Source organism: Emydura macquarii, unplaced genomic scaffold (genome assembly GCF_026122565.2).
Source record: "Emydura macquarii macquarii isolate MOO-44397 ecotype Brisbane River unplaced genomic scaffold, CSIRO-AGI_Emac_v2 contig_1043, whole genome shotgun sequence".
NCBI lineage: Eukaryota > Metazoa > Chordata > Testudines > Chelidae > Emydura > Emydura macquarii.
In genome coordinates, this window is record NW_027131180.1 from 6,857,944 (window position 1) to 6,883,975 (window position 26,032).

Sequence of the window (26,032 nt, forward strand, 5' to 3'; positions counted from 1 at the left end):
AATCTCATCAAGTTCATCAGCAGAAGCAAGTTCCCCACAGATCAGGACTCACCAGCTCAAAGCAGCACCAGACCTTGCCTTAACAGATGCAAAACTAGCAGACATTCTCCACTGCTGTGATGATCAATACCCCACACAACACAGTCAGCTTTCAATATCCATGGGCCCTACCCATACCTATCACAATATGTGGTGTACCTCAGCCAGTGCACTAAATGCCCCAATAACTATGTAGGTGAAATGAGAAAATCACTACATTCTTAAATGAACCCACACAGAAAATGATAAAAGACAAAAACATTGTATCATCCATGGGCGAACACTTTTCATAAAACAATCACTTCAGGTTTGACCTCTCAGTCCTCATCCTAAAAGGAAACCTGCACGACACCTTCAAAAGATGAGCCTGGAAGCTTAAATGCATAACTGTGTGGACATTAAAAACCATGGTCTTAATAAAGACATTGGATTTATGGTTTATTACAACAATCTGTAACCCACAAACCCCCCTTTTTTTGAACCTATGATTGCAGAAGTGTTAAGGGTCACTTAATCTTGAATGGTCTCTTACAATATGCGTTAACTACATATGCTAAACAATCTGTGACACTGTGAGTGCCTTTCCTAGACCAGACAAAGATCTGTGTAGCTCAAAAGCTTGTCTCTTTCACCAATAGAGGTTGGTCTAATAAAAGATATTGCCTCATCCACCTTTTCTCTCTAATATCCTGGGACCAACATGGCTACAACAATGCTGCATTCAACATGGTACTTAAACATGTGAAATCAGTTAGGTACCTAAATACCTTTGAGGATCTGAGCCTGTGTAGCTTTAAATACTTGAGTAGTATTACTGACTTTGTTACATATATGCATAAGCACTTGCTGGATCAGGGCCTAAGTGATACAGAGAAGAAACTAACTGCTCTCATGGCAATCAGGGACTAGCATATGCATACTGTTACTTTGGGGGAATAAATTTAAATGTAAATTCTGCACGTAACCAATAAGTCTTTGAGTAATCTAATTTTTCTAGGAATGATGCCTTGGGTAAGGCTTGTGTGGCCCAAAAAATAAAAGCTGTAAAAATTTCTAAAATTCCGTAATCCAATTTATCTGCTACCTTTTGCTGAGCAATTTAAAGTCCCTGTGGTTTATTTAAAGCCCTCCATTCAAGGAACAGAAACAATACTATTTGACTTCACTTATATGACCAATCTGCGAACACATCTTGATTTTTAACTGAGTTCTCACAGCAAGCTGTTCATGATCAATCCATATAGAAATAAAAGATAACCAAAATTCACTGAGACATATTTTTAAATGAATACATTCAAAGAAATCACAATCTGATTTTTTGTGCAAAAAATCAGAAAAAAGGGGCAAAAAATTGTCAAACTAATTATTTGTGATGAATGTGGAATTTGTTGTTTGTTCCATGTTAGCAATTCTGATAAAGAAAATCAGTGTGTGCTCCTCAAAAAACTAATTACTCACAAATATCCTTTAAAGATCTAATCTTCACAGAGGCTATTTTATTTTCTGCATTTATATGACTCCATTGGTATATAAACTCAAAGTTTGGGCTACACTTTCACTATTTGCTTCACAGTTCATTTGGTTTCCTTATCTAAAGAAAAGTGAGGATGGCAAGATGTTGGCTTTACGGATTCCTGCAAGTAAGTGAAACATCCTTTTAATGAAGATGAATCACTTTTCTTAGCCATGTGTTCTCTGTACATCTGTTCAACACATGGCCCAGCTACTTGGGCCTGGTCCTGGTGTCAAGATTTGCCCCCTTTTTAAAAAATCCATGTTGGGAGTCAAATGCTACTTTTAAAATGGACAACAACTTTAAAAAAGAAAAGTATGCCTCATCAGTCTGGATGAGGTCAGGTATATTATGCCTGCTTGCTAATGTTTGTTGAGTTCTGTTTCCTCTGTGTGATGTAAATGTCACTCACTTCCAGTTTCAACCGAGGAATTGAGTCTGTTTTGGCTCTCTGTGGTTTTTGCATTAACAGGTGGTCACTGTTTCCTTCCAAGAGCTGCCATCCTTAGTACCACTTTCTTAGATTTTCGTCACTGCACGTTTCTTGTAAAACAAAACTGCATCTGCAATTGAAACTACTGAAGGGGGCAGGTGAATGCCAGGGACTGGAGTTCATTGAGCCATTTTTTTATGCTACAGTATATATTTGAGGAAAGACAGCTTAATGAACTGATGGTGTGCTCAGGATCCTCTCAGCTTTTGTTGTCTCACATCCTTAACTTATATGGAAGTCTTAATGGATACACCTAAAATAATTAATTAAAAGACAGTTTGCAAAGGCCAATCTAATCTGTTTTTATAAGGAGGTGCAAGAATACAGATAATCCATAATGAATAGTAGCAAAATCATAGTAATCAGACACTTTTTTTATTCAGATGTTGCTATGGAGGCATACCAGTCTCTATCATATTTGAGGTTGTAATAAGCTGTCCGTTATTATAAGCCTGATTCTGAACAGCCTATCCTAAGTTCTCAAAACTAAAAGCTATCCAAATGAAATTTCAGAGGCATCATCTTATTCCACAGTAGATTTGGTAGATTTTTTTCTGGTAAGTTTGGGACAAATGAACAAGGAATTTGGAAGATGGTTCAGGTGAATCTCTGAGGATGCTTATCCTGGATGCTTAACAATCAAGCCTCAGGTCTGGGCATAGCATGGAGTGGTACTAAAATATAACCTCAGGGCAATGGATGGAGACAATATCTTAGGCTCGGTCTACATTACAGTTAAGTCGATGTAAGGCAGTTTACCTCGACCTAACTCTGTAAGTGTCTACACTACAACGTTGCTCCCGCCGATGTAAGTCACCCACTACACCAGCCTAATAACTCCACTTCCGCACTTGTCTCTCTTACTTTATGAAGGGTGCATGATACGTAACGGCTTGATTCTGATCCCCTCAAATCTTGTTGAGTAGTTTCTTAGCGATAATTAGCTCCACTGAAGTCAGTGGGGGTAACTTGCAGAGGAAAGTTCTGTCTAATATGAGTAAAGGAGGCAAAATCTAGCCCTGTGTTAAGCCAAAAGTAGGCCTTTACTTCTCATTAAAAAAATCTATACTTGGTGGGGTTACCTACTTCACTTGTGGGTGCTCCCTTGTAATTTGAAATGCTGTTCAAAACTATCAGGGCAGGATCAGAGGTCACAGGAAGTTATCTAGGTAAAATTCAGATCCCTTAATGTCTCGTATGCAGTTGACCCTACGTTTATGACTGGAATACAGAAACAAGCTCATGAAAGAATTTAATTTCACAGCTCATAACAATTAAGTAGAATGTGAAACCATCTTATCTTCTTGTAACTGCCTTTGGTCTTTTAACCCTTACAGAGTCCTTTAAATGTATCAATGGTGTAAAGAGCTTTGCAATGTATTTAATGACAACTGACATTATATTCATTGTCTCTTACACAAATACTGCCAAAATGTGATCAAAACATTAGCAAGTATTTCTGTTCCCGACATAAAAAGTATATATTGTTTACAGTAGGGTGCATATATTATGTTAATAGTTTCAGCTTGTTTTAATTAATCTGATGATAGTAACTAGCATTTTCATCTGTCCACTCTTTAGGCAGTCTCTGTCCAAGTGATCCTTCTGGAATTTCCTTGCACAGCAGACCATAGGTTGATAGAACTAAAGAGACTTTAATAGGCTTGTGCTGAGAGTTGTGTATTGTCTAAAACTTATTTTTAATTTTTTTTCCCAAAGACTGATCATATAGCCACTTCTGTGATTTTGGCTGAGCAGTTAGTGAACTAAAATCTCAGTCTTACTATGCAGTATATACTGGTTTTACCAGTAGTTAAAGGCTTTTTCAAATTCCCTCCTTCTTCCCCCCATCCCTGTACTCATGATTTTTTTAAATTAAAAATAGTGGCTCTGTCCCATTTCCCCCTCTCCCCAGAAAAAACAGTGAGATGGAATTAAGTTTTGCCCTCTACTGACATCACTGCTATTTGCATGCCAACCACTAGCAAATAACTTTCCTCTGTCTCACCCCATATAGTCTTATGTTGGTGAAAGCTGTTATATTGTATCCTCTCAGCACAGACAATGTAGGAAGGGAAAAACATATAACCTTTCTGCCAGACAGAGTCGGCAGCAGCAAAGAGCCGGGTTCTAGATTTAGGGGTTCCTGTCAATGATACAACACCAAACCGGCTCGAGCCACCACCCAGTCACCTGGGAAAGTTCCTGTCAATGATACAACACCAAACCGGCTCGAGCCACCACCCAGTCACCTGGGAAATCACAACTATCCCCCGGGTGCCCCCAAAAGGCAATACTTCCCCTCTTGCAAGCACAGAGTCTGAATGTAGAAAGTAAACCTTTGAATAAAAGGAAGGAAGTAACATAGCACTGGTTTGGGAAAACAATGCAAACAGAATTCATAAACACACTTAGCAGAACTCACCCCACCCCAGAGTATGTGGGGCATGTCCTTCGCCTCTCACTTCTTGCTTTCCCCTGCCATACCGACTAGAGTTGTACTGTCCACCTCTCGGTCATAGGGCTCAACCGGCCCCCTCTGCTGGCTCCCACCGCCTGCTGGATGCAGGTCTTGATCAGCCCCCCCTTGGCTGGCTCCCACCACCAGCCACCCTCTCTGGCCCCCGCTGCTGCTCCCACCACCTGCAGGCCTTGACTAGCTCCTCTGCTGGACGCAGGCCTCAACCAGTCCCCTCTGCTGGCTGTCTGTCTCAAGGTTTCCCAGTCCCTTTAGCGATTTCAGCTCAGTTCATGGGAAAACCCTCTGCTGACACAAGAGTAATGTCCCTGCTTTTTAACAAAACAAAAGACTCCAAGAGGAATAATTAATTCTACCTTTTAACAGTGAGAGAGAGTCGATCCATACCTGGTGGCTACTACAGCCTCATCAGGAAGAGAACACCCCCATCCCCCACTGCTTTTACAATGCGCTGGCATCCGAATGTCTCCTTTGTTGAGTTCTGTTTAGATGAGAGTGAATCTTTCATCAGAACAGGCCAAGCACAATTCTGCTGCCATTTGTTCATACAATAGGAGGACAACATTTCATTACCTCTACAGTTAACACTAAAGTGATTTGTAACCCACTACCAGCCAAAGTGATCATTTCCCATCATGCCCAGCCCCTAGGTGTGCTTATGTAGATACAGTGCAGTCATGTTGAGCACTTAATTGTACTTATGCAAATACAGAGCCTATGCAAATAAAGTGCCACCGCCCCTTCCACTGGCTGAGCAGGGGAGTGCCTCTCAGACCTTGCTTACAGTTGGTTAAAGCAGTTATATTGCAGCCTCCCAGCACAGAGTGTAGAAAGGGAAAATACTCACTGTCTAGGAGCAGCTCAGATTACTGTCACTGATTAATGTGTCCACAGTATTTGCAATATCACTGTTTCAGAGAGAAGCAAAGTACACAAACTGCTGAGGGCAAAGTGTACATCCAAAGGGCAAACTTCCATGAGGAATAAAAAACAGGAGGAAAACATTTGTTTGTTTGTTTGTTTGTTTTTAAATTATTAGGAGGACTTAATCATATATGATATGATAGGAAGGCTGCATTCAGAAAAGTCTTAAAGGTCACTATGGAGTTTTTGAAAACAGTCTGAACCAAACCAAAAATGAGTGTGTAAACGTCAAACACCCTCCCCCGCCTGCCCCAACATACCTAGACACCTTCCCATTCCTCCTGCCCCAGCTGGGGCAGGAAAGGATGTGGGAGGGTGCCTAGGATTGCTCGATTGCCAGCAGGTGTGGGATTGCCAGGTTAGGTGGGCAGGTTCTGAAGTGGCTGGGTTGGTGGGAGCTGGGAGATGACTTTAGTAATTGGGAACTGTGGGGACTGGGGGCTGTATGGGGTAGGTTCCCGGGTGTCTCAGGTGCACGCGTCCTGCAGTTGGATACATCCTGGGATGTCTGGAAGTGCTGGGGTAGGCAGGTAGGTGCTTTCTAGGACGGGAGCTGCAGCCTCTCTGGAGGATGGAGGATGGGTCTTGCATCTGGCTGTGAAGTAGGGGGTCTTGTTGGGAGACAGAGGACAGGCTTGGGGAAGTCTGGGGCTAATACTGACTGAGCCCCCCATATCTTCTGTCCCTTCCAACCAATTGACTGCTGCCTCTCTCTGCAGCTGTGGCTTCTCTGCTCAGGTCCAGCAGGGGGTGCAGGCAGAAGGGAAGCCAGACAGTATGCCTGAAAGCAGGCTCCATAGTGACTACTAGAGGATGAAGGTGGATTCGCAGCTTCTGCCCACAGCTTAATTCAAACACAATAATCATCAAATAACCAGAAGGCAACACACAAGGAAGGCTTAGCACTGAAGCAGCAGGGCCTAGCAGTGAATAATAGCATGACACAGAAGCAGCAGCACTTCCAAGTACCTTATCTGAAAGGAGAAAGACCATCCCAATCCTCTGGGCTTTTTTTTTATTTGGGTGAGTAGAGACAGCATGAGTGCCCCTGCCTGGGTCACACTTGGTAGCACCTTTTTTCTACTTTCACTAGAGGCCCTTGCCTCCCCAGTCCACTAATATATTCTCCTGAAATCTACAAAATCAATGAGGACTAGCTCATGGTTATGAGATAATGGTGGATAAGATCCACAAATAATACCACAGCTATCAGATACCACATAGACGCTGTGTAGTATGGCAGATGTGCTAGGCCGTGTAGTACCACCTACCACCAGTGGAGGTCTCCAGATGGGCTGGAGCTATTCCAGCTCTTGAAGGCTGGTCTACACCCAAATGCCACTGGGGACGCCCGGCCTTGTGGCAAATAGAGGGCAGGCAGCCAGCAGGAGGAGGGAGCACATAACAGGGCATGCAGGCTTCTGGTAGGGCTGAAGACAGTACGGAGCAGCCTGCCTCTGCTGCTCCTTCTCCAGCACTAGCAAAAACTAAGAGAAGGGGATTACTAATCTTGGCGATGGTAGTGGTGTGTATCACACTGGCCAGGGGAGGGTTTGGTATGTGGAGGATGGGTTTTCTGACCTGGATGGCTGTGTGGGATGGGATAGTCTTAGTCTACAAGTATCAGGTGGGGGGAACAGTATTGCCAACTCTGGTGATTATACTGTGAGTCTTGTGATATTTGCTATTTCTCTTAAAGCCCCCGCTCCTGGAGTCCTGTGATTGAGAAGCTCAGCTTTCCAATTAAAAAAATAGTAAGTTTCTAGGCTTCATGGGGAAAATCTTGAAAATATGAAACCTAAAAGCTCAAAACCAGAAGGCAAATTTTAAAATGCGACGTTGATTATTGTCTAAAATCTCGTGATATAGGCAGCTTGTCTCATGTTTTTTTGAATTTTGGACAGGTTTTTAGAGCTTGGTGTCAGGGTGATCTGCAGAGAGGTTAGCTGAGACGTAGAGGGTTCCTAGCCTGGGGACATAGGTACAGGGTGGAGGTGTGTTTCTGAGCAAGTCAAAAGTATATATGAGGGATTTCAAGGAGACTCAAAGATGGAGGGTGACACCTGCTACCAGAGGATGGATCAGTGGTGATCTGCCCTGAAAAGGGTCATGAAAGAACCGGGGAAGCTGTAGAGAGGATGGTGCTCAAGAAGTGTAGGATACTATAATCAAGAGACGTGGTGCCTATCTGGGCTAACTTTTGCAGAGTTCGAAACTAGAAACGTTATGCACAGGTGTGAACAGGTGTCTTTCCCACACCCTATGTAGGGCTGAGATTCACCCCCATCTTGATATTTGACTTTGTCAACAAACAAATGATAATAAGACAACATGAAGTCCATCTGTGCTTGCAGGCTCACTGCTCCTAGCATTCATAGTTCAGTTCAGGCTTAGATTGAAGATCTCTCTGCATCTAACTCCAGATTCCTCGTTCAAGACAGCCCTGCTGTAAAGCCTGCTTCCTCCTTTTTTTTATTCCTCCAGCTGGAGATCATTCCTTTTAGGCTTGATATTACTGACAGGTGTTGGGGGTTAGGGACAGCTTCAGCCTCTGTCTCCATGACAGACCATTAACCTCTTCCTGTCCTGGTGAGTACGAGGCTTGTCCACCCTATCATGATGCCACTTCTTTTGGTTTAATATATTTTTGCTTCTTTCTATTTTTAATCTTTTTGTTAACGCACACATTTGAGTCCGACATTGTTTTGAGGTAAAAATCACTGCAGTCCATTCTGGACAGGAGAACAAGCTTCTGCCTTTTTGTGAGAAGCAGTTGGGGAGAAAATATCACTTATCTTGGGGTGCTTGGGAGAGTCAGTATTCTTGGAAGTGTCACCACATATCGGCAATCAGCAGGTACACAGGGAAGGCTAGCTGACCACAAGGAATGTCAAAATAAGGAACCTTTGGTTAAATCAAAATCAAAGAAGTTAAATGTTACAGCTGTTACCTTTCTGTGAATTGGACAAAATAAATCCTCCTGAGACAAAATGAGACAAACTTCCCACCACTCCTTCTCCTGCCCAAGTGTACGTTTATGAATCCAAGTGCAGGGAGCAACTTTTTAAACTGCTATTTCAGGGGCCTGATAGTGAGTATCTCTCATTGACTTGTGATGGCTTAGGCCCAGATCTTCAAAGGTATCTAGGCATCTAACTCCCACTGAAATCAACAGGAGGTAGGCACCTAAATATCTTTGAAGATCTGGGCCTCAGTCCCTCTCAGGATCAATGTCTAAGTAGCTAAAGTATATTGGCTGGATTATTTTGGTATATGCCATGCTTTTATTCAGCTGACCTGTTTGTTTCCTACCTTGTTTTGGTTTTTTAATAGAAGTTGGCTGGTTGTAATCAAATAATTCAAACTACTGCTTGATTCATCCCCAGCTGTAGGGACACTGCCATATAGCTGTAACATGCTCTTATTAATGGGAAGAATGACAGAGGAACATATGAAAGTAGATTTTTAATAATGTTCAGCAATATCTCTTCAGTCAAACATTATGTCTCTGGAGTGATATGTCAGCCAGCTTTGCATTTAAGCCTATGTTTGCTAAACAGTTTAACAACACTTTGAGACTGATTGGTTTAAAATGCTGGAACTGACAGCCTATAACCTCAGTTTCTTAAAAGCCCCAATTATTGCTACACCAGCCCGTGACATGTTTAATACATTTCTTTCTTTTGATAAATAGCTTTCATTTAGAAATGCACTGGAGTTTGCCCATTGTGGACAGAAGACTGTAGGTATCATATAAATTATTATTGACTTTTTCTTCAGTTCTTTCCTATACTCGTATCCCCAAAATAGGAACCACTTTCCAGCAGGATAGTTTGCATTTAAAGGACAAAAGTTTGAGGATTGCATAAATGAAAATACAGAGGTTAGTTCTGCTTGCTGCAATTTGATTCTAAGCCAGAGTTCTAGCTCCTGGTTGTTATACTAAAATTACACCAACAAAAGATGCTGCATAACCTAGCTGTATGCCCATTAAATCTTCATTTCCTATGAAACATTTTTTAAAATCTCCCTTATTCTAGTTTTGCTTAGTAATTTATTTACCAAGGAAGTTCACCAAGGGAACAGGCTATTAAATATCCAGGTTTTAGCTAATCATAGCTGCTAGTTTGACCGGGTTCATAAAATGGCTCAGTCCATCCTAGAGCTGAAGTTCCTGTGGATTTCCCTATGCTTTACTCCCACCACTAGAGTGCACAAGCTCCTTATTCAAAAGCATTTAAATGAGTTGCTTGATTGGTTGTAGGTTCCTAGCTCTGACACTCATCTGGGAATGAAGAGAAGGTGAATGCTTAACATTTTCTGAAAATCAGAGTTCTTTAAACTGTTTTAAATTGGCCTTGTCACTTCTGAAAATCTTGCCTAAAGACAGCTGTCCTCCCTTCAATATTCAATGAGGGATGGCTGGAACATTCTGTTTCCTGTGAGACATTTCTTAACAGGAACCGTATTGTGACATATATTTCCTCAATGCCCTGCAGAAGATGAGACATTTCACAAGCTCCGCTCTGCAAGAATGTCATTTACTTTTCAGTCACTACACTGCTCTTTCATTTCTGTTGCCACCACAAGGCTTTGTGTAGTCCTGCCATCACAATCTGAGATCACTCAGGTCTGCTTCCAGATGTCTACTATGCTGCTGTGCTGCTTCATTGATTCTTTCCATATTCTCCTATACACCCCAATGACTCCTTTTAGACGGCTGTCTTTTATCCTTTCTCTGTGATGCTATGAGCCCATTCAGTACTCTTACTTCCTTACTTCTTTGATTCGGCCCTGAGGGCATAAAGGTTTTAACTTGTGTTACTCTTTGCTTATGGAAGCATTCCCTCCAACCCGTGGGGAAAGGAAAGCAGTGGTACTTGCCTCAGCTCCACTTCCTTTCTCTATGCTGGTCATCTCCAGGCCATTGGCTGAATAGAAAGGTAACAGAGTGTGGGGAGACAAGGTGGATGAGACAATATCTTTTATTGGACCAGCTTCTGTTGGTGAGAGAGACAAGCTTTCAAGCCACACAGAGCTTTCCGTCAGGTCTGGGAAAGATCCTCCCAGCATCAGAGCAAAATTCCAGATGGAAAAGATGGTTTAGCATAAGTAGTTAGCATATATTGTAAGGGACCATTCAAGACAGAGTGGCCCATTTGACACCTCTGCAGTCATAGGACAAAAAGAGGGGGTTGGAGGGTCATAGATTGTTGCAATAAACCATAAATCTAGTAATTTTATTAAGACCATGGTTTTTAGTGTCTAGAAGAGTTATGAATTTAAGCCCCCAGGCTTGTCTTTTGAAAGTGATGTGCAGATTTCCTTTGAGGACGTGGACTGATAGGTCAGATATAGAGTGATGGCTTTGTGAAACGTGTTCACCTACAAGTGATAGGGTGTTTATGTCTTTTAGCATTTGCATGTGTGAGTTCATTCAAGAGCATAGTGATTGTCTGGTTTCACTTACATGGCTGTTGTTGGGGCATTTAGTGCCCTGGATGAGGTTCACCACACATTGTGATAGGCATGTGTAGGATCCAAGAATCTTGAAAGGTGTAGTGTGGGGGATGTTGATCATTGTAGCCGTGGAGATATGTCTGCATCTGTTTGCATCTGTTGTTCTAGCAGGATCTGGTGACATTTTGAGTTGGTGTGTACTGATCTGTGTGGAGCTTGCTTCTGATGATGCGCTTGGAGAGGTTGGGGGGTTGTTTGAAGTGGGGGTTCAGGAAAGATTTCTTTCAGAATGGGTCCTCATCAAGTATGGGATGTAGTTGTTGGATTCCAGCTTGGGGTGGTAAGTGACAACTAGGGTCAGAGGGAGTTTTATTTCTGTATTGACAGTGTGGGGACACTATCTAGTCCCCAGTACATACGGGATGAACTCCTTCTTCCCTTCCACTCCCCTCTCTGAACATGTGCAAAGGGAAAGGCTCCTGGAATGATAAAAGGAGGAGAATGCCTGGGGGAAGGCTCTGCATGCTTTGAATGCTGGTTTGCTCTCCAGACAGGGAAAGTACTTATCTGTCACTCTTTTTGCTCATGTTACCTTTTTGGTTTGTGTTTATATAGATTCTCTCCTTCTGAGCAGACCTCACTGCCTGTTGCTGTGCTTCATATCTACTCCATCATCTTACAAGAAGTTATAGTTGACTAGCTTTGTTGCCAGTCTTCCTACAGGTGGGCTTAGTGCCACAGCTTGGGCTTCCCCAGTACTGAATTGGGCTGAGTCTTATATGATTTTATTTACCAGAAGCTTCACTGTGTTTCTCCTTTCCTCCAGTCTAGCTGGCAACTAAGCTTTATTGATACTGGGCTCTTTCTTTGATATATTAAATGTGGCAGGACAATTTGGGGTAGAAGAAATTATTATGAACCATTTATCTGACACCAACATGTGCACTGAACTACACAAAACATGAAGACACAGTCCCTGATCTGAGGAGCTTGCAATATGAGACAAAATAAAGACAAGATATGGGACATTGTTTTACGTAAAGGAGAGTTTAGAGCAGGGATGAGCAAACTTTTTGGCCTGAGGGCCACATCTAGGTATAGAAATTGTATGGCGGGCCATTAATGCTCCAGGAGCGGCTCCAGTCAGGGCACCGCTGGGCACATGTGGAGGGAGAAGGGGAGGGAAATGGGTGAAGCCGGGACGGGGGAGCAGCTGCCATGCTCCGGCCAGGGTGCTGCTGGGCCCACATGATGGAAGAGGGGTGGTGGGGAATGGGGAGCGGCCATCGCCGTGCCACATAGCTTGTTCCGCAACCTTTCTGCAGACCACCTGAATGGAGCTCACGGCCCACTGGTAGAGCTGGAGGGCCTGATGAAAAACTCAGATGGGCCATAGGTAGTCCATGGGCTGTAGTTTGCCCACTCCTGGTTTAGAGATTGTTGGTGACGGAATTAGGCCTGGATTTTCAAAAATGACAATACTTTGGGGTGCCTTGCTTGAAACACTGTAAAGGGGTCTGATTTGCAGAAGGCAGATGCTGTGTGCTTTCTGAAAAATCAGCCCTTTTCATGATGTCTGAAAGTGGGCAACCAAAATCACAAGTCACTTTTGAAAATTTAGGACATAAGTGAGGAAAGATTCCTGGTTGAAATGGGTTTTAACACAGGATTGGAAAGTGAAGATATAGAGAGTTCCTGATGAACAAGAATTTAGAAGACTGTTCTCAGTATAGTGGGGCAACAAAAAAATAAGACACAAAGCAGAGTGTGGGAGAAGATGAAGGGAAGAGAGTACGTGGAGGAGCATAGAGACTATGGGTAAAATCCTGACCACACTGAAGTCAATAGGAAAATTCCCACTGACTTCAACGGAGTTAGGATTTCACCCTGTGAGTAGGAGTGAATGGGAGCAGAAATGTAGGCCAGTGTGAGATTGTATAGTAACTTGATGGTGAGGGCAATGAACTGGAACTGATATGGCAAAAGTCAGGAGGGCAGTTAAGGGATTCTGGAGGGCTGTAGGCCTGGTCAAAGGGGTAGGAGTGAAAGATGACTTTAGCAGCAGCATTTTGGATAGATAGTTGGGGGGGAGGCACTGTGTGCACTGCAGTTCAATTATTATCAGATGTTAATACAATATAGAGCTCCGTTCATTTTTCTTGATGAAATTTCAGTGTCAGCTGAGGTATTACATCTGACACTGAGTTCCACAGAGATTTCATGAAGGAGGTAAGCGGCTCTGAAAATGTGATGGCTGGTGAGCATAGTTCATTAGAGCGCCTGCTTAGCATTCTGAAAAATCATCCCAAGTCTCTCAGTGTGAATGCTAGGAAGACCACAAGCTAACTCTTCCCTGATTCAGCAGCATGGATGCCATCACCGCAGCCTTATTATGTATAGAATAAACATGTATTAATTTAAAATGATGTATCCTGAAATATTTTTTATTATTATTTTTAGTTATGGCCTTGATTCTCTAAGCCAGAGAGGGATTTCTGATGAGATGGTGTTTCTATCCGGCACAGCACAGCTGCTAGGTCATTTCCTCAGCGGGTGTCAATCAGCATAGCTCCACTGAACTGAGGGAAGCGATACCAATTTACAGGAGCAGAGGGTCTGGCCCAATCCCCCCTCGCCCCTTGTTGTCTACAATGTGTATTAATAATGCAGCTGGTGAAATTCTGAGGCCTGACAGCTGTCTGTATCTGTCATTCTGTCAGGACTGCTTTCCTTTGCTGGCCATAGAGAGCTGGTGAGAGGCCCCTGACTGTCATATGCACACAGCTGTCTGTTTTAATCAAAAGGGCTCAGTTTAGCTGGTTTGTTGGTGGAGGCAAGTAACAGAGCAAATTAGTGAAAAATGAACCAGGTCTTTCACCTCCAGACTCCTGGGTTCAAATCCTTAGGTCATGAGTGACAATTAATTTGGCGGGCTTGTAGAGCCTCATCATAAAACCATCCCTAGGACACAGCAGGATTGGTGGTGCTTGGCAGATGTCCAAAATGGGAAAACGGGGCTGCTGCAGGTCATAGCGGAAGATCTTTGGCAGAGCTATTAAGGGGGGTTTTCCTATCCCCTGCTCACAGGGAGGGGAATTCATCATTGTGCTGTGGCTACTTTATACCAGTTGCAGCATAAAACTGGCAGCAAAGACTGGACACATAGGACAGGCACAGACCCATCTACACCAGCTCTGTGCTCCATCCTCCAGAGGCCATGGCTCAGTGGGCAAACTGGGGGTAGAAGGAAGCATGGTGCGATTTTCCTGCCTCTTGACAATTCCCTGTGGCAGCAGGGAGATCAAGTTAGGACAGGCCGCTCTAACCTGCTCCAGGGGTCACTCCAACCCTCACCAGCCCCAGCAGAGGAGATGCGAAGTATCCCCTCTCAGTCCTTTGTGCTGGCACTGTGCTGTAATTCTTTTCACAAACGGATTTTGGTGCTTAAAGGACAATTCATTTATTTAGCTACGTTAAGTGGCCAGCGAATTAGCTTTTTATTCCAGAGCCATCATGGCATTAAATGGTCATTTTCATATCACATACAAAGATGTGCATTACATAACCATCCCCTTCGGGCTGCACTGGAAATCAGAACTGGTAAAGAAGCCAAGTCTAGGTGCAAGACTTGAACTTGAACTGAAAGGCAAGACTGCGACCAGCTGAGCCACAAGTACACCTGTGTCATCTTGCAACATCATCGTGGCCCCTTAAGCTTTCACATTTGACACTACACACCATGGCTACGTGGAATTTCACACTGACAGTATTCAGACAGTGATGGGCATGGAACCTTAATAGAATAGGGGCACACTTTATAAGGTTACATTTATAAGCAGTTTATAAAGGACTAATAGATGTTATAAGTATGTCATAATGAGTAGCATGTAGTACAGAAAGTTATGTTTGTAGAAGGCATTGAACATTGTTATAAACCATGTTTGTAATCAATCTATTGACTTGTTGGAGACTATAGCACTCAATTAACCACTTATTGACACATCTATGAATTGTTTATTAACCTTTTATAAACTGTTTATTCATATACCCTTAATGCAAAGTGGGACCTGGAAGGGACTACAATAAAATAAGGGTAGAATTCAAGCTCTCTTTCAAAACACCCAGGCCTGGCCACTGGAGTGAAAGGAGATTCTCCAGTAACATTGTAATAGAGGGAGCTTCGTGTGTCAAGAACTCATATGATGCAGGGTAGAAATTATTGTTAATGGAGTTACTGGAAAATAGGAGCTTCTTTTAAATTTAGCACCCGAGAAAGAGAATGATAATCCACTTTAGGTAATAACCTGACTCAGTTTAGTAGAAGCCAAAGTAGCATCCAAAGGGCTTTTAGCCAGGAAAGAAAGTCATGCCGAGTGAGGTAGTGATAAAAGGGACGTTAGTTTTGGCTTGAAGAAAGACAGATGTATAAATGAACTTTAGTTTGAGTACAGAGTTAGCTCAGGAAGTATACATGTGCTTAAGGTGACACCTCTCTAAATTAAAATAATGTTTTGAAAACAACTTGGCAGAGGACAAGAGATGGATGACACCTAGTTAGCTCAAGGAACAGGTTCAATATAATAATTAAAAAAATTGAAAGGTACCTTTAAGATTTTAGAGAGGAGAAGGAAACCAGTTGTGTTTCTCCAGGAAAAGGCAGATTATTCTGCTTCCCAAAATAAATGCAGCAGAGCAAGTATTATAATCCTTATATGAAAAATACATAAAAATGTCATAATCAGTTGGATAATACAAATGAACACCTTTACTTTATAGATATTCAAGGATATATCAAGGGAAGTTTCCTTGACAAGAAACTTACTGTGGCTGTGCCTGCACTAGAGAACTGATCCATTGGTAGTTGATATATCGAGAAAGCATCAGTATAATTACCGGAGATTCGGTTTTCTCTGCACTAGCCATGTTCTTTTAGTTTTACCCTGAATCCCCATTTGTGCTTTCTCACACTATTGCAATCGCCCTTCCCAGTAAGAAGTGAGCCTACAGTTCTCAACACAGTTCCTTGAAACTGTGGCTATTGGGAGTTTTCAGTGAAAACTCATGAGAGAAGAGGTGAAATTCTCACATTATGCTGGGCATCTCCCATAATCCTTGAGGGATATTCCCATAATTCCTCGGGTGCTGGGGCTAATACCAAAACCTTTTCTCAGAATGGAGGCTAAGGTGAACACTCATGCTCTTTCCTCAGCAAGAAAAGGGGAGCTTTAAAAAAGCAGTTCCAAAGCAACTGAGCATATGTTCTGGCAATACCTTCACAGAGCCATAAATCAAGACACATAGTTCATAGAGTTATTTATACAAAGGTCATGTACAGCTCCTCACACCACCAGCAGCACTGTTGAAGCATACACCCTATGGCATTTGAGGATGGTGTTCACTGAGTGGACTGGATAGATACAACTTTGAAGTCCACAGTGTATGCTCTTGTGGAGATTTGCATGGCAAAATATAGTGTTTTGCACGGGGTTGCAGTCCATGCAGCTGATGTTCTGGAGATCATTGTGGGTTTTAAATAACTGGGAGTCCTGAACAGCGCAGGATGTGTTGATGTAACATATATTTCCATTCTGAAGAAAAGAGGGGCAGATTCTTATGAGGAAGGTAGCCACATCAGATGCTTGATGGCTGGGAGATGGGGCCTCTGGGCCAATAGAAATTATTATTAATAAGAGTTTTAAATGATGCAATTCTAAATCAAAACTCCAATAAGACATCAGCCAAAAATGAAATAGATTGATCTTGTGTAGCTCATTTAGCCATATAGCTGTGTTAGGTGACATGCCACCTCTCACTATAGCTAGTTTCAGTTGCATATCTGCCATCCTACATGACTCAGTGGAAACACTTTTAAAATATATTTACTGTATTTTCTGATCAAGCACCCACCATTAAGGCAAAAATAAATCAAGTCCAGAATTTATGAGAATCAGCTGATTAAAATGTCTATTGTGTGATACAAAGTGCACAGCAAATGCTATTCTTAGAGCTGAGTGTTTGCAAGAAACAATTTCTGTTCCTTGATGAGGATGTCAGCACTTTGGGCAAGAATATGCATGCACATGACTTTGCAATTCATTTTCTATTAACATTTGTACCTGTAAAACTCAATCATTTGAATGTTAGCAGAAAGGAACCAAAAACAGGGCACAAGTATGGCCAAAGCAAACTCATTTAAAAAGCTAAATGCATATCTGTAAAAAACTTCTGCATTATTCAGTCACTCTAGACAGGCTCCACATGCTATTCTCACATAACTTCAAAAGGGCCCAGCATATCCGTATTCTTCCAGGAAGGTTTAAAGAAGTCCATAAAGGATTTGAAGAGAGGTTTATTGTTAACTTGTGTTGCATAACTCTCTACACGTTACCATGAAAATGTATTTCTTGGATGGAAAATAGCATCATTTCTATTTGTAAATTGCATTTGACCATTGAAGTATCCTGAATTGTAACAAAGGAAAGATTACTTTTCCTGATTGGCTGTATAACAGTATTATAAAAGGTTGCTATGACAACAATATGTAGCCTCCCTGTATTTGAAGAGGGGCCCACACTTCAAAGGCTTTAGAAATCTAAACATTCCAACAATTTTTACTTCAAATATTCATTTCATCCTGAAATTATCACACAGTAGGGAAGTATAAATGTTATCTCTAAGCAATTTCTGGCAAGAGAGCAGCAACAAAATTAAGTTTTAAGTAGCATATTTATTTAAAAAAAAACGTTGCACACTGATAAAAAAAATCTGTATGGATGAAAATACAAAAGATCCTGACGAGAGAGCTGCAAAGGAAAATATTAAGCCCTACAGAATCACCAAAGCAAAAATATCTGGTAGATATTTATTATTATTTATTTGTTGTATTATGGTAGTACACAGAGGGACTGGCCCCCATAATGCTAGGTGCTGTACAAACTCATAGTAGGAGACAGTATCTTCCACAAAGAATTGATTCTATAAAATGTGAGAAGTATGGGGGGGGGGGAGTGAGGAGGAGTTCTTTATAACAGCACATCAACGGCTAGGCTCTATGATCTGAGGTGCATGGCACTGGTCACAGCAAGAGACATTATTGGGAAAAAACAAGTTAATTAGGAAAAAATAAGAACAGGTCCAAACTTTAATGTACTTCTTGCCGTGTACATGTATCACTGCCCACTATTGGGTGGGATATTTTAGACTTCCTCAAGCATTCAGTGGAAATATTCTCATTACCTTCAAGGGGCTTTGGGTCAGGCCTTTAGTTTGCAATTTGGAATTCTCCCAACTATGATTAATCTTATTTTCTGCCTCCTTCAATGCCCCACCCCTCTCGATTCATAAGAAAATATCCATTAAATGGCCTATGAAGAGGATATTGCATACAACAGTTAATGAAGATTCTCTTTGAGCTCAAGTGGTAGAGTGCTATGTTAGAGTTCTATGGTAGAGTTCTATTCCCCCAGCTGCGCTGTATATTAACTGGCAAAAACGATATTGCATGTGGTTGCAGATCATTATCACTTTTCCCAGTTCAGTTCAGAGGAAAACAAATTCATACACACACTTGGGATGCCTATTTGGGTCAGAATGGACCTTGGATTGGATCTGAGAGAAAGAGGGCTGGGAAGGTGTAGAAACAAAGGAGGTAATGGGATGGCTAGAGTTGGGGCAGAGAGTGGGGATTAGTCAGAGCTAGGAGACCTGGACACAGCCAGCTGTGCTTGGGAGGAAGGCTGAAGCTCACGCTGATACAAATTGTAGAACAGCAGATTCCAAGCAGGATGGAGAGCTTAGCAGGACTGAATGCAATCACAATACAAATAATAAATAACAATAATGCTTGCAGTGTTGTTGTAGCTTTGTTATTCCCAGGATATTAGCAAGACAAGGTGGGTGAGGTAATATCTTTTATTGGACCTACTTGGGTTGGTGAAAGAGACAAGTTTTCAAGCTACGTAGAGCTCTTCTTCTTCAGGTGTGGACCAGATCTGTGTAGCTTGAAAGCCTGTCTCTTTGACCAACAGAAACTGGTCAAATAACAATACTATTAGTTGTAACGGTTTAATTCAATAATACTAGAAGAGTATTATCACTGAGAACTTAACATTTTTATTTACAAAACTTGTAAGCTTCCTAGATGCAGAGCACCTTAATGCCCCCAGTCTACATACTGATGCTGCTTTATTGGGAAATATGCAGACTAGGTGTGCTTATTTCAGTAGATATTTTTCCACTGGCCAGTCGTAAGAGGCAGTTAATGACCATGTCCTTGGCTTTGGTGGTCTCCATATTCCTCTCTCGTGAGATCTGCATGCTAATTAGGTCTACATTGGTCATGATGAGCTCGGAGGCCATGATCTGAGTGGGGGATGCGTTGTTGACCATGGCGTCCATGATATACTGCTTGTACAGCTCCATCACTTTCTGCTCTAAGTAGTCATTCAGCATTGAATTGGAGAGGGGCTGCTGGTGTTGCATGATGCTGGCCACTCGCCAGCATGATGAGTATCCTTGGACAGGCTTGCGACTAAAGTCATTGGGAGGCATCATCATGGATTCCATAGGTGGAGGAATCTCTGATGACTCCAAGAATGGGCTTATTCCACTCTCACAGGTAAAATCTGTTGTTACTGAGCTGATAGGCATCACGTGGCCGCCAGCAATGTGCAAATCACTGTAATTCTTGCAAATGCTTTTACAGGAAGAAGGAACCAGGTAGGTATCTCTGCTTGTGGATCCTCCAGACATCTCCACAACTGGAGATGTTTGCCTTTCAAACGCGGGGTTCTGGATAACCTGTGGTAAAGTCTCTTTCTGTCTTCTGTTCTGTTTGCTTCCTTTTGAATGGACTGAAGAAAAAAACTTGCCCACAGACCTGCACCTCTGAAAGAGACTTCTGCCCTGTGTTTCATCCATGGAGGCGTATCTAATGCTGCACATGGAGCTCATCTCATGCACCTTCTCCTCTGCTGCTTGCTTGCTGTAGAGCTTAGAACTGAAGAAATCCTCACAAAGGTAGGGAATTCCACAAAGATACCCTTCTGACAACATTCTTGAAAAAAGAGGAAATGAGACATCAAAGATTAAACCAGATCATCATTATTAGGAATAAACCAACAGGAAGGTGGAACAGAAAAACACCAATAAGAAAAGACCAATAGCTCAGTTGTTTGTAAAAAGACTTGTGTTGACTACGTTCTCCCTGAAAATCTGTTGTGAGTTGCATATAGATTAGCTTCAGATCAGGACATTACCATGAAAGTTTACCACTTTTTAAATGGCTTGAGTGAATGCAGTGAGTGGCGAGGTTGCTAACTGTGATGTTAGACCAATCACATAAAATAATTTTATGCCTACTATCATATCGTGGTTTTGTTTTATATGGATATTTGGTGCAATGACTTGAATTTTATATCTTTGTGATTTCTGCAGAAAGTGTATTGATTTCAGCGTGTGGCCACAAAAGGTGATCCCCCCCCCCCCCCCCCCCCAATTCTCCATGCATATTCAAACTACGTTTGAATCCAAAACTTGAAGGCCTTCACGTGCCACTGTTTGAAAAAGTGGATCTCAGATTCATGTTGTGAGTATAATTTCTTCCTTCTTCCAAGCTGAACAATTGTTATTTTTGTGGTTTCTTTTTAATTTAAAAAACCCCACCGTACTGAGATTATACAAATTTCCATATTTGAACTGGTTAATAGTGGTTATCAGCCAGTCTAAATGGTCGCTTTGAGTTCCCAGATTGAGATACCTAGGGCCTGATTTTCAGACATTTTCAATACCCAGAACTCCTGTTTACTTTGGTTGGAGTTTTGGGTGATCAGCAGTACTGGAAACAGGACCACACTACCCCAAGTCAGACACCCAGAAATTGAGGCACCTGGAATCATTGACTAGTTTTGAGAATTTAGGCCATACGGTATAGTTACAGAAAAATAGCCATACAGTGATTATTGAAATCAGACACTTAGAAATCAGTCAGAAATCAGACACTTAGAAATTAGTCAGAGTGCATAGTACTGCATAACTGGCAGACACCTGCATAGCTATACATCAGCAAATATTCAGCATCCCTGCACTCTAATAATTCAATTTCAGTATAATTATTCATAATTATGCATCAGTTTTTATAAACCAGTGGCAGGAAAGTATCCTATAAGAAAGGGGTCCTAGACCAGTCCCACGTGGGCTAGTAAAGAGGAAGTAAGTTTTAGCGAGCAGATTTCACATGTCCAAATCTACAAAACTACCAGGTGATGGATGAGAAATTAAATAGCCTTCATTTTAATAGTGTGTAATACTCTTCTTTTAATATTTAATCCAATCAGATAATTTAATAGGCATGGTATTGTCACCACAGTCGTGAACATATGTTACAGATATTTTTCAGTTTATTTGACTGTTTCAGAACACCAGATGTGAGAGCACACATGTGACTGGAAAATGTTTATACAAACTGTGAAAGGGGAGGTGGTATTATTATATGGCACATGGGATACTACATGCCAGGTTTGTGGTTGTTACTCATGATTGGTGGGTATGTGAGGGCTTTCACTTCCTCCAAGAGCCACTCCTCACGTTCCATCAGCCATTGCAAAATATTGCAATACATATTGGACTTCGTGGCTTTGGAACCATCCTCAGAAACTGGGGCAGAGAGGAGCTGTCAGCAGGAGAGATCAGGCCCATCAGAGCAAAGAACCCATTCTGAGTTAGGAGGGAGGTAAAAGCATTTCTCCCAGTGCCCCTCAAAAGGTAATGTGTGTGGAGATAATATCCACACACTTATGCTAAGGACTCTGGATCTTGGCTTTCCTCTCTCCCTGTGGCAGCTCCAGGATGTTTACCACAGCCCTGTAACTGCAGTAACTGTGATCAGCAGAACACAGGAAGAAACATGTACTGGTGTCCATAAAGAGTTCTTGAGATGGGAAGAGAGCTTTTCACATGAGGACACTTTGCCCCCTCAGATGACTGGTTTCTAGCATCCCTTCCCTTTAAACAGCTACAGAAACCCTATTTGGGACTTAATCGCCCTTGGGATTAGTTGCTGCTGATTTACTTTATTTATTAGCCACCCTGAGAGAGACACGAAAATCGACTGCAGAATGCCAGATAAATTCTGCTGCCCTCCTAGCAGGCGGAGATGCCAAAATAGTTCTGTCCTACACTTTTTCACAGGAAAGGGCAAAGTGTTGGCCTTAATTTTGGACAGAACAAATGTGGAATCCTTGTCATACTGATCCATATGCTTATTTTTGGTGTAGATAGTGAGAAACAAGTAAAACTATATCACATGATCTATCCCATTTCTAATCATTGTACACAGCTGTGCTCAGTTTACGTAGCCTGTGTCACCATTGGTATATCTGGTAGTCGGAAAAACATTCTTCTTTCACAAAGTGATGTAGCAGGGAACTGAAACTGTTGGTTTCATTTCTTTGGCCAAATTCTGCAGTTCTTATTTTCAGGATTAGATCACACCCAGTGTTGGTGGGTGATCCAGAAAAGCCACGAAACTCAGCAAGTTCAGCCCCACGGAGTACTTGAAAAAAATCAAGAGGGATTTACCCTCTTGCTCTGTAGAGTGGACAGGGATTATTTCCCTTTTACCCTGAAGATGTCCCAGATCTTCAAGTGAAATCGTGCTGAGGTGAGAGGTAATTTTGAGGTCCTAGGCATTTACACAGAAGCTCAGTACATTCACATTATCCCCTTCACATCTTCTGCTCATCAGTCCAGCTAGAGGCAGGTTGACGTGGTCTCACTATGGGCAACTGACCACACAAAGGGTCAGCATTATTTCCTGCAGATGCTTTCACTTTGGTAAAGGAAGAGCAGTCATTGCCAGTTGCTCCTTCTCCTGCCTCCAATACACATGCACACCACAGCATCCCAAATGCACGGAGATCATGTAGAAGAGATTCCACAGAGTTGGAGCGATGAGGATTTCATGCTCCTTTAGATCAACCCATTGTCCTCCTGTCATCCCTTGAAAAATGTACATGGATGTTTCCTTCCATGGGGGACAGAGAGAGCAGATGGCCCTGTTCACAGTCTTTACTCTTGACATGTTTTGCCTGAAACAGAGCTGCAGGACTTTTCCCTTGCTCAGTTGTTATTTTTTAGTACTGTGATTGATTTAATTCTAAAGCAATATTAGCATAGCTTGCGCTGGGGATGAATAAATGAAGCACTGCCTGTTACAAATTCTTTACTACCTTTATCTTTTCATTAGAAAAAAATCCCTGGCATATCTCTTAACCAGGGTATTTTCTGCGTTTCAGTGCAGGAGAAGAGTTGGCCCGTGCTGTATGCTCCTAGTGTTAGTGTGACTACACTGAGCCTTTGAGCAAATGTCCAGAACCTAGCAATATCATAGGCTTTCTCAGACTGGCAGAACCACTGCTTGGAGATGACGCCAATGTCTGTATGAACAGCCCAGTGCATAGCTGATAGAGAAGCTACATAACTATAGTCAGTTGAACTGACTGCCAGGCCTAGGGTAAGCAAGAGCCTGGAGCAATAAGAAGTGTGTTTCCTACGCTGAATTGTACTCCATGGGTCTGATGCATCACTGCCTGGCACTTTGCATAGTCATTTACACCTGTGAAATGTGGTTGTTAGACACTACTATTCTGATCTGGTAGCAATTTACACCTACTGTGCACAGGTGCAAGTGTCTACATAAAATGCAAGGCAGTGGAGTAGCAGGCCCAGTGTTTGTAAGTGCAGCTAGACAATTTAGAGTGATGCACTCTTTGTTTCTGTGTGTCTCTCTTATAAGCACATTGAAATCTCTGTTTAGTCAGTCTTAACTTGGTGGATTTTGTGTGTGAATTTTAAAGATAAATTCATGTTATGACCATTAATATTTTGCATCAAAAGTAATTGAAGGAGGGGGAAATTGATTCATGTGCACTGCCATTGAAAGGGCTACATTTGCTAGTAGTAGGAGGTGGGGATGAGTGGAGGACAGAGAAAAAGCTATAATAGATTGCTCTTTGAAATGATTGCCGTTTTATGAAGAGTGACTGGCAGGACAGTGCATGAACCTGACAATGGAATGAAAGGGTTACATCTGCTGGGGACTAAATGTGGGGGAGGGGGGGAGGGTTGTGTGCATGCACATTACTGCATTTGCAGGGCTTAAAGATCCTAAGGGTAATATTTATTTTTAACCATAGTTGGGTTGCTCAAAAAATATGCTAAACCTTTTAGACACAGATGTACAATATCCATTTTTACTTGGGAGAAAAAAATCTGCAACTATTGCACTCTACCTCTATGCTATAGCTTGGATAACTTCCTAAGTCATGCACACACGTCAATGAAAAATGGTATGACCATGATAAAAGCAGCATTCAGTTAAAAGTATAATATAATGTAGATTATTATTATTTTATTACTTGTATTATGGTAGTGCCTAGAATCTCAGTCATGTGCCAAGAGCCCACAGAGGATCTGAGTGACTATTTTTCCATATCTTTAAGTCACATCAGAGACTAACTACTCTGAATCATGGTTCTGGAGGCATATAAACCAGTCTGGAGTTTGTAATGTTCTTACCATTTCCGAAGGCACCTGAAGTTGTATGTGGAAATTCACAGAGACTATGTAAAATCCTTAAACACCTACACTGCCTTCATACCAATCAGACAAACATTATCTGAATTTTACCAATGTGATCACAAATCAGACACTAAAAAGCCAAGTAGAGAGGCAAGAAAAATATTTACAGAGAATTGTACAGTGCATATTGTCTTAGTTCTTACCTTCAAGAGCTTAGCTGCTTCCCTGAGACAGAAGGTACACAACAGCAAATGACCATGTAGAGAAAAATTGTACAGTTCTTCCAGTCAGTTTAAAAGCTCACATATGTAGCTCTGTTTACACTGCAGAGGTGACATGTATTTTGTTTCTCACTCTCCTTTACTCAGAAGAATCAAAGGGAAGTCCCTGGGAGATCTGGGGACTTTATAACTGACTTCTTAGAACCACACCATATTAGACTCTTTCTTCCTCTTTTTATACCTAAATGAAACTGTGTTGTGAAACTAAATGTTAAAATAGATATTGCATCATAACATGTGTACCCATCAGCCTTTGCTGCCAGAATTCTGTAAAGAGAGATGTTAATGAAATGAAAATATACAGCAATCTGAGAGAGTTTGATCATCTACAATTCAGTTGTGTCTTACCCCAACTTCACTCCATGTATGTAATTTTCCATCTTCACAGAGATGGTGAGTCACCGTAGCACCTAGCAGTAATCCATTATTTAGCAGGCATACTTGGTCTCATAAAGACTATTTTAAATCTAGCTTACTGCCAAATAACCCTGCACAAGATGCTACTGGCCCATCTGAAGTGACCCTAAAAGGCTGAATAAGCATTAGCTGAAAAGGGGTTATCAGATTTCTGTACTGGGAAAATGATTCCAAGCTATTTTTTTCCTTTTTTTTTTTCTTTAAAGAAGTCTAAGATTTTATTAGAAGCACAGAACTCTAATTGCTAACCAACAAAGGTCTATATGCACCCATTGTAGCATGTTTAAGCTATGTAAATCACTTGGAAAAATTGGAATCTATCAAAAAGATTGGGATCCATACTATCCTGGGGCTCTGTGTGGGAGGACAGCCTTCCTTATCCCTTCCTCTGTTCAGGAGAAGTTGGATTGTACCATAGAACTATTTTAACTAGGTGATGATGGCTTTTCCACAGAACCCAATAAGGTCCTGTGTTGTGCTAGAGCAGGGATGGATTCTAAAGAAAAATCTGAGATATGTAGATTGTAGTCTTCATTGTGCTAATACACACATATCCCTTGAAACATGAATTCATTAGACCCCACCTTATGCTGCCTCAGAAGCCAGTGTTTTTCATTTAGTCCAACTTAAAGTCTGGGTCCCAATAATATACAATGGCCTCTTAATCTTAGGCTTGAAAATCCAACCCAGATATCAGTGTTAACATTCTAGTTATACACCTGCCCTCTACACCTATGCAACGTTACTTACTCCAACTGCCATATGCACTAGCTAGGATTAAATAACAGTGCACCTGCTCAGGTGATATGCCAGTTTCAATAGGCCCTAAAGCCAGCTGTGGCCGGGCA

General features: G+C 41.8%; 1 protein-coding gene across 1 annotated transcript; it reads right to left on the reverse strand.

Moving 5' to 3' along the window:
• Nucleotides 1-19,092: 19,092 nt before the first annotated feature.
• Nucleotides 19,093-24,840, reverse strand: TASL (TLR adaptor interacting with endolysosomal SLC15A4). Its single transcript, XM_067545297.1, has 2 exons — nucleotides 24,690-24,840; nucleotides 19,093-19,963 (listed from the first exon to the last, which is right to left on the reverse strand). The coding sequence occupies exon 2, from the start codon at nucleotides 19,960-19,962 to the stop codon at nucleotides 19,093-19,095; it is 870 nt and encodes a 289-aa protein (XP_067401398.1). The 5' UTR covers nucleotide 19,963; nucleotides 24,690-24,840.
• Between the last annotated feature and the right edge of the window lie 1,192 nt (nucleotides 24,841-26,032).

Coding starts and splice junctions, on each gene's coding strand:
- TASL (XM_067545297.1), bottom strand. CDS start 19,962: ATGTTGTCAGAAGGGTATCTTTGTGGAATTCCCTACCTTTGTGAGGAT.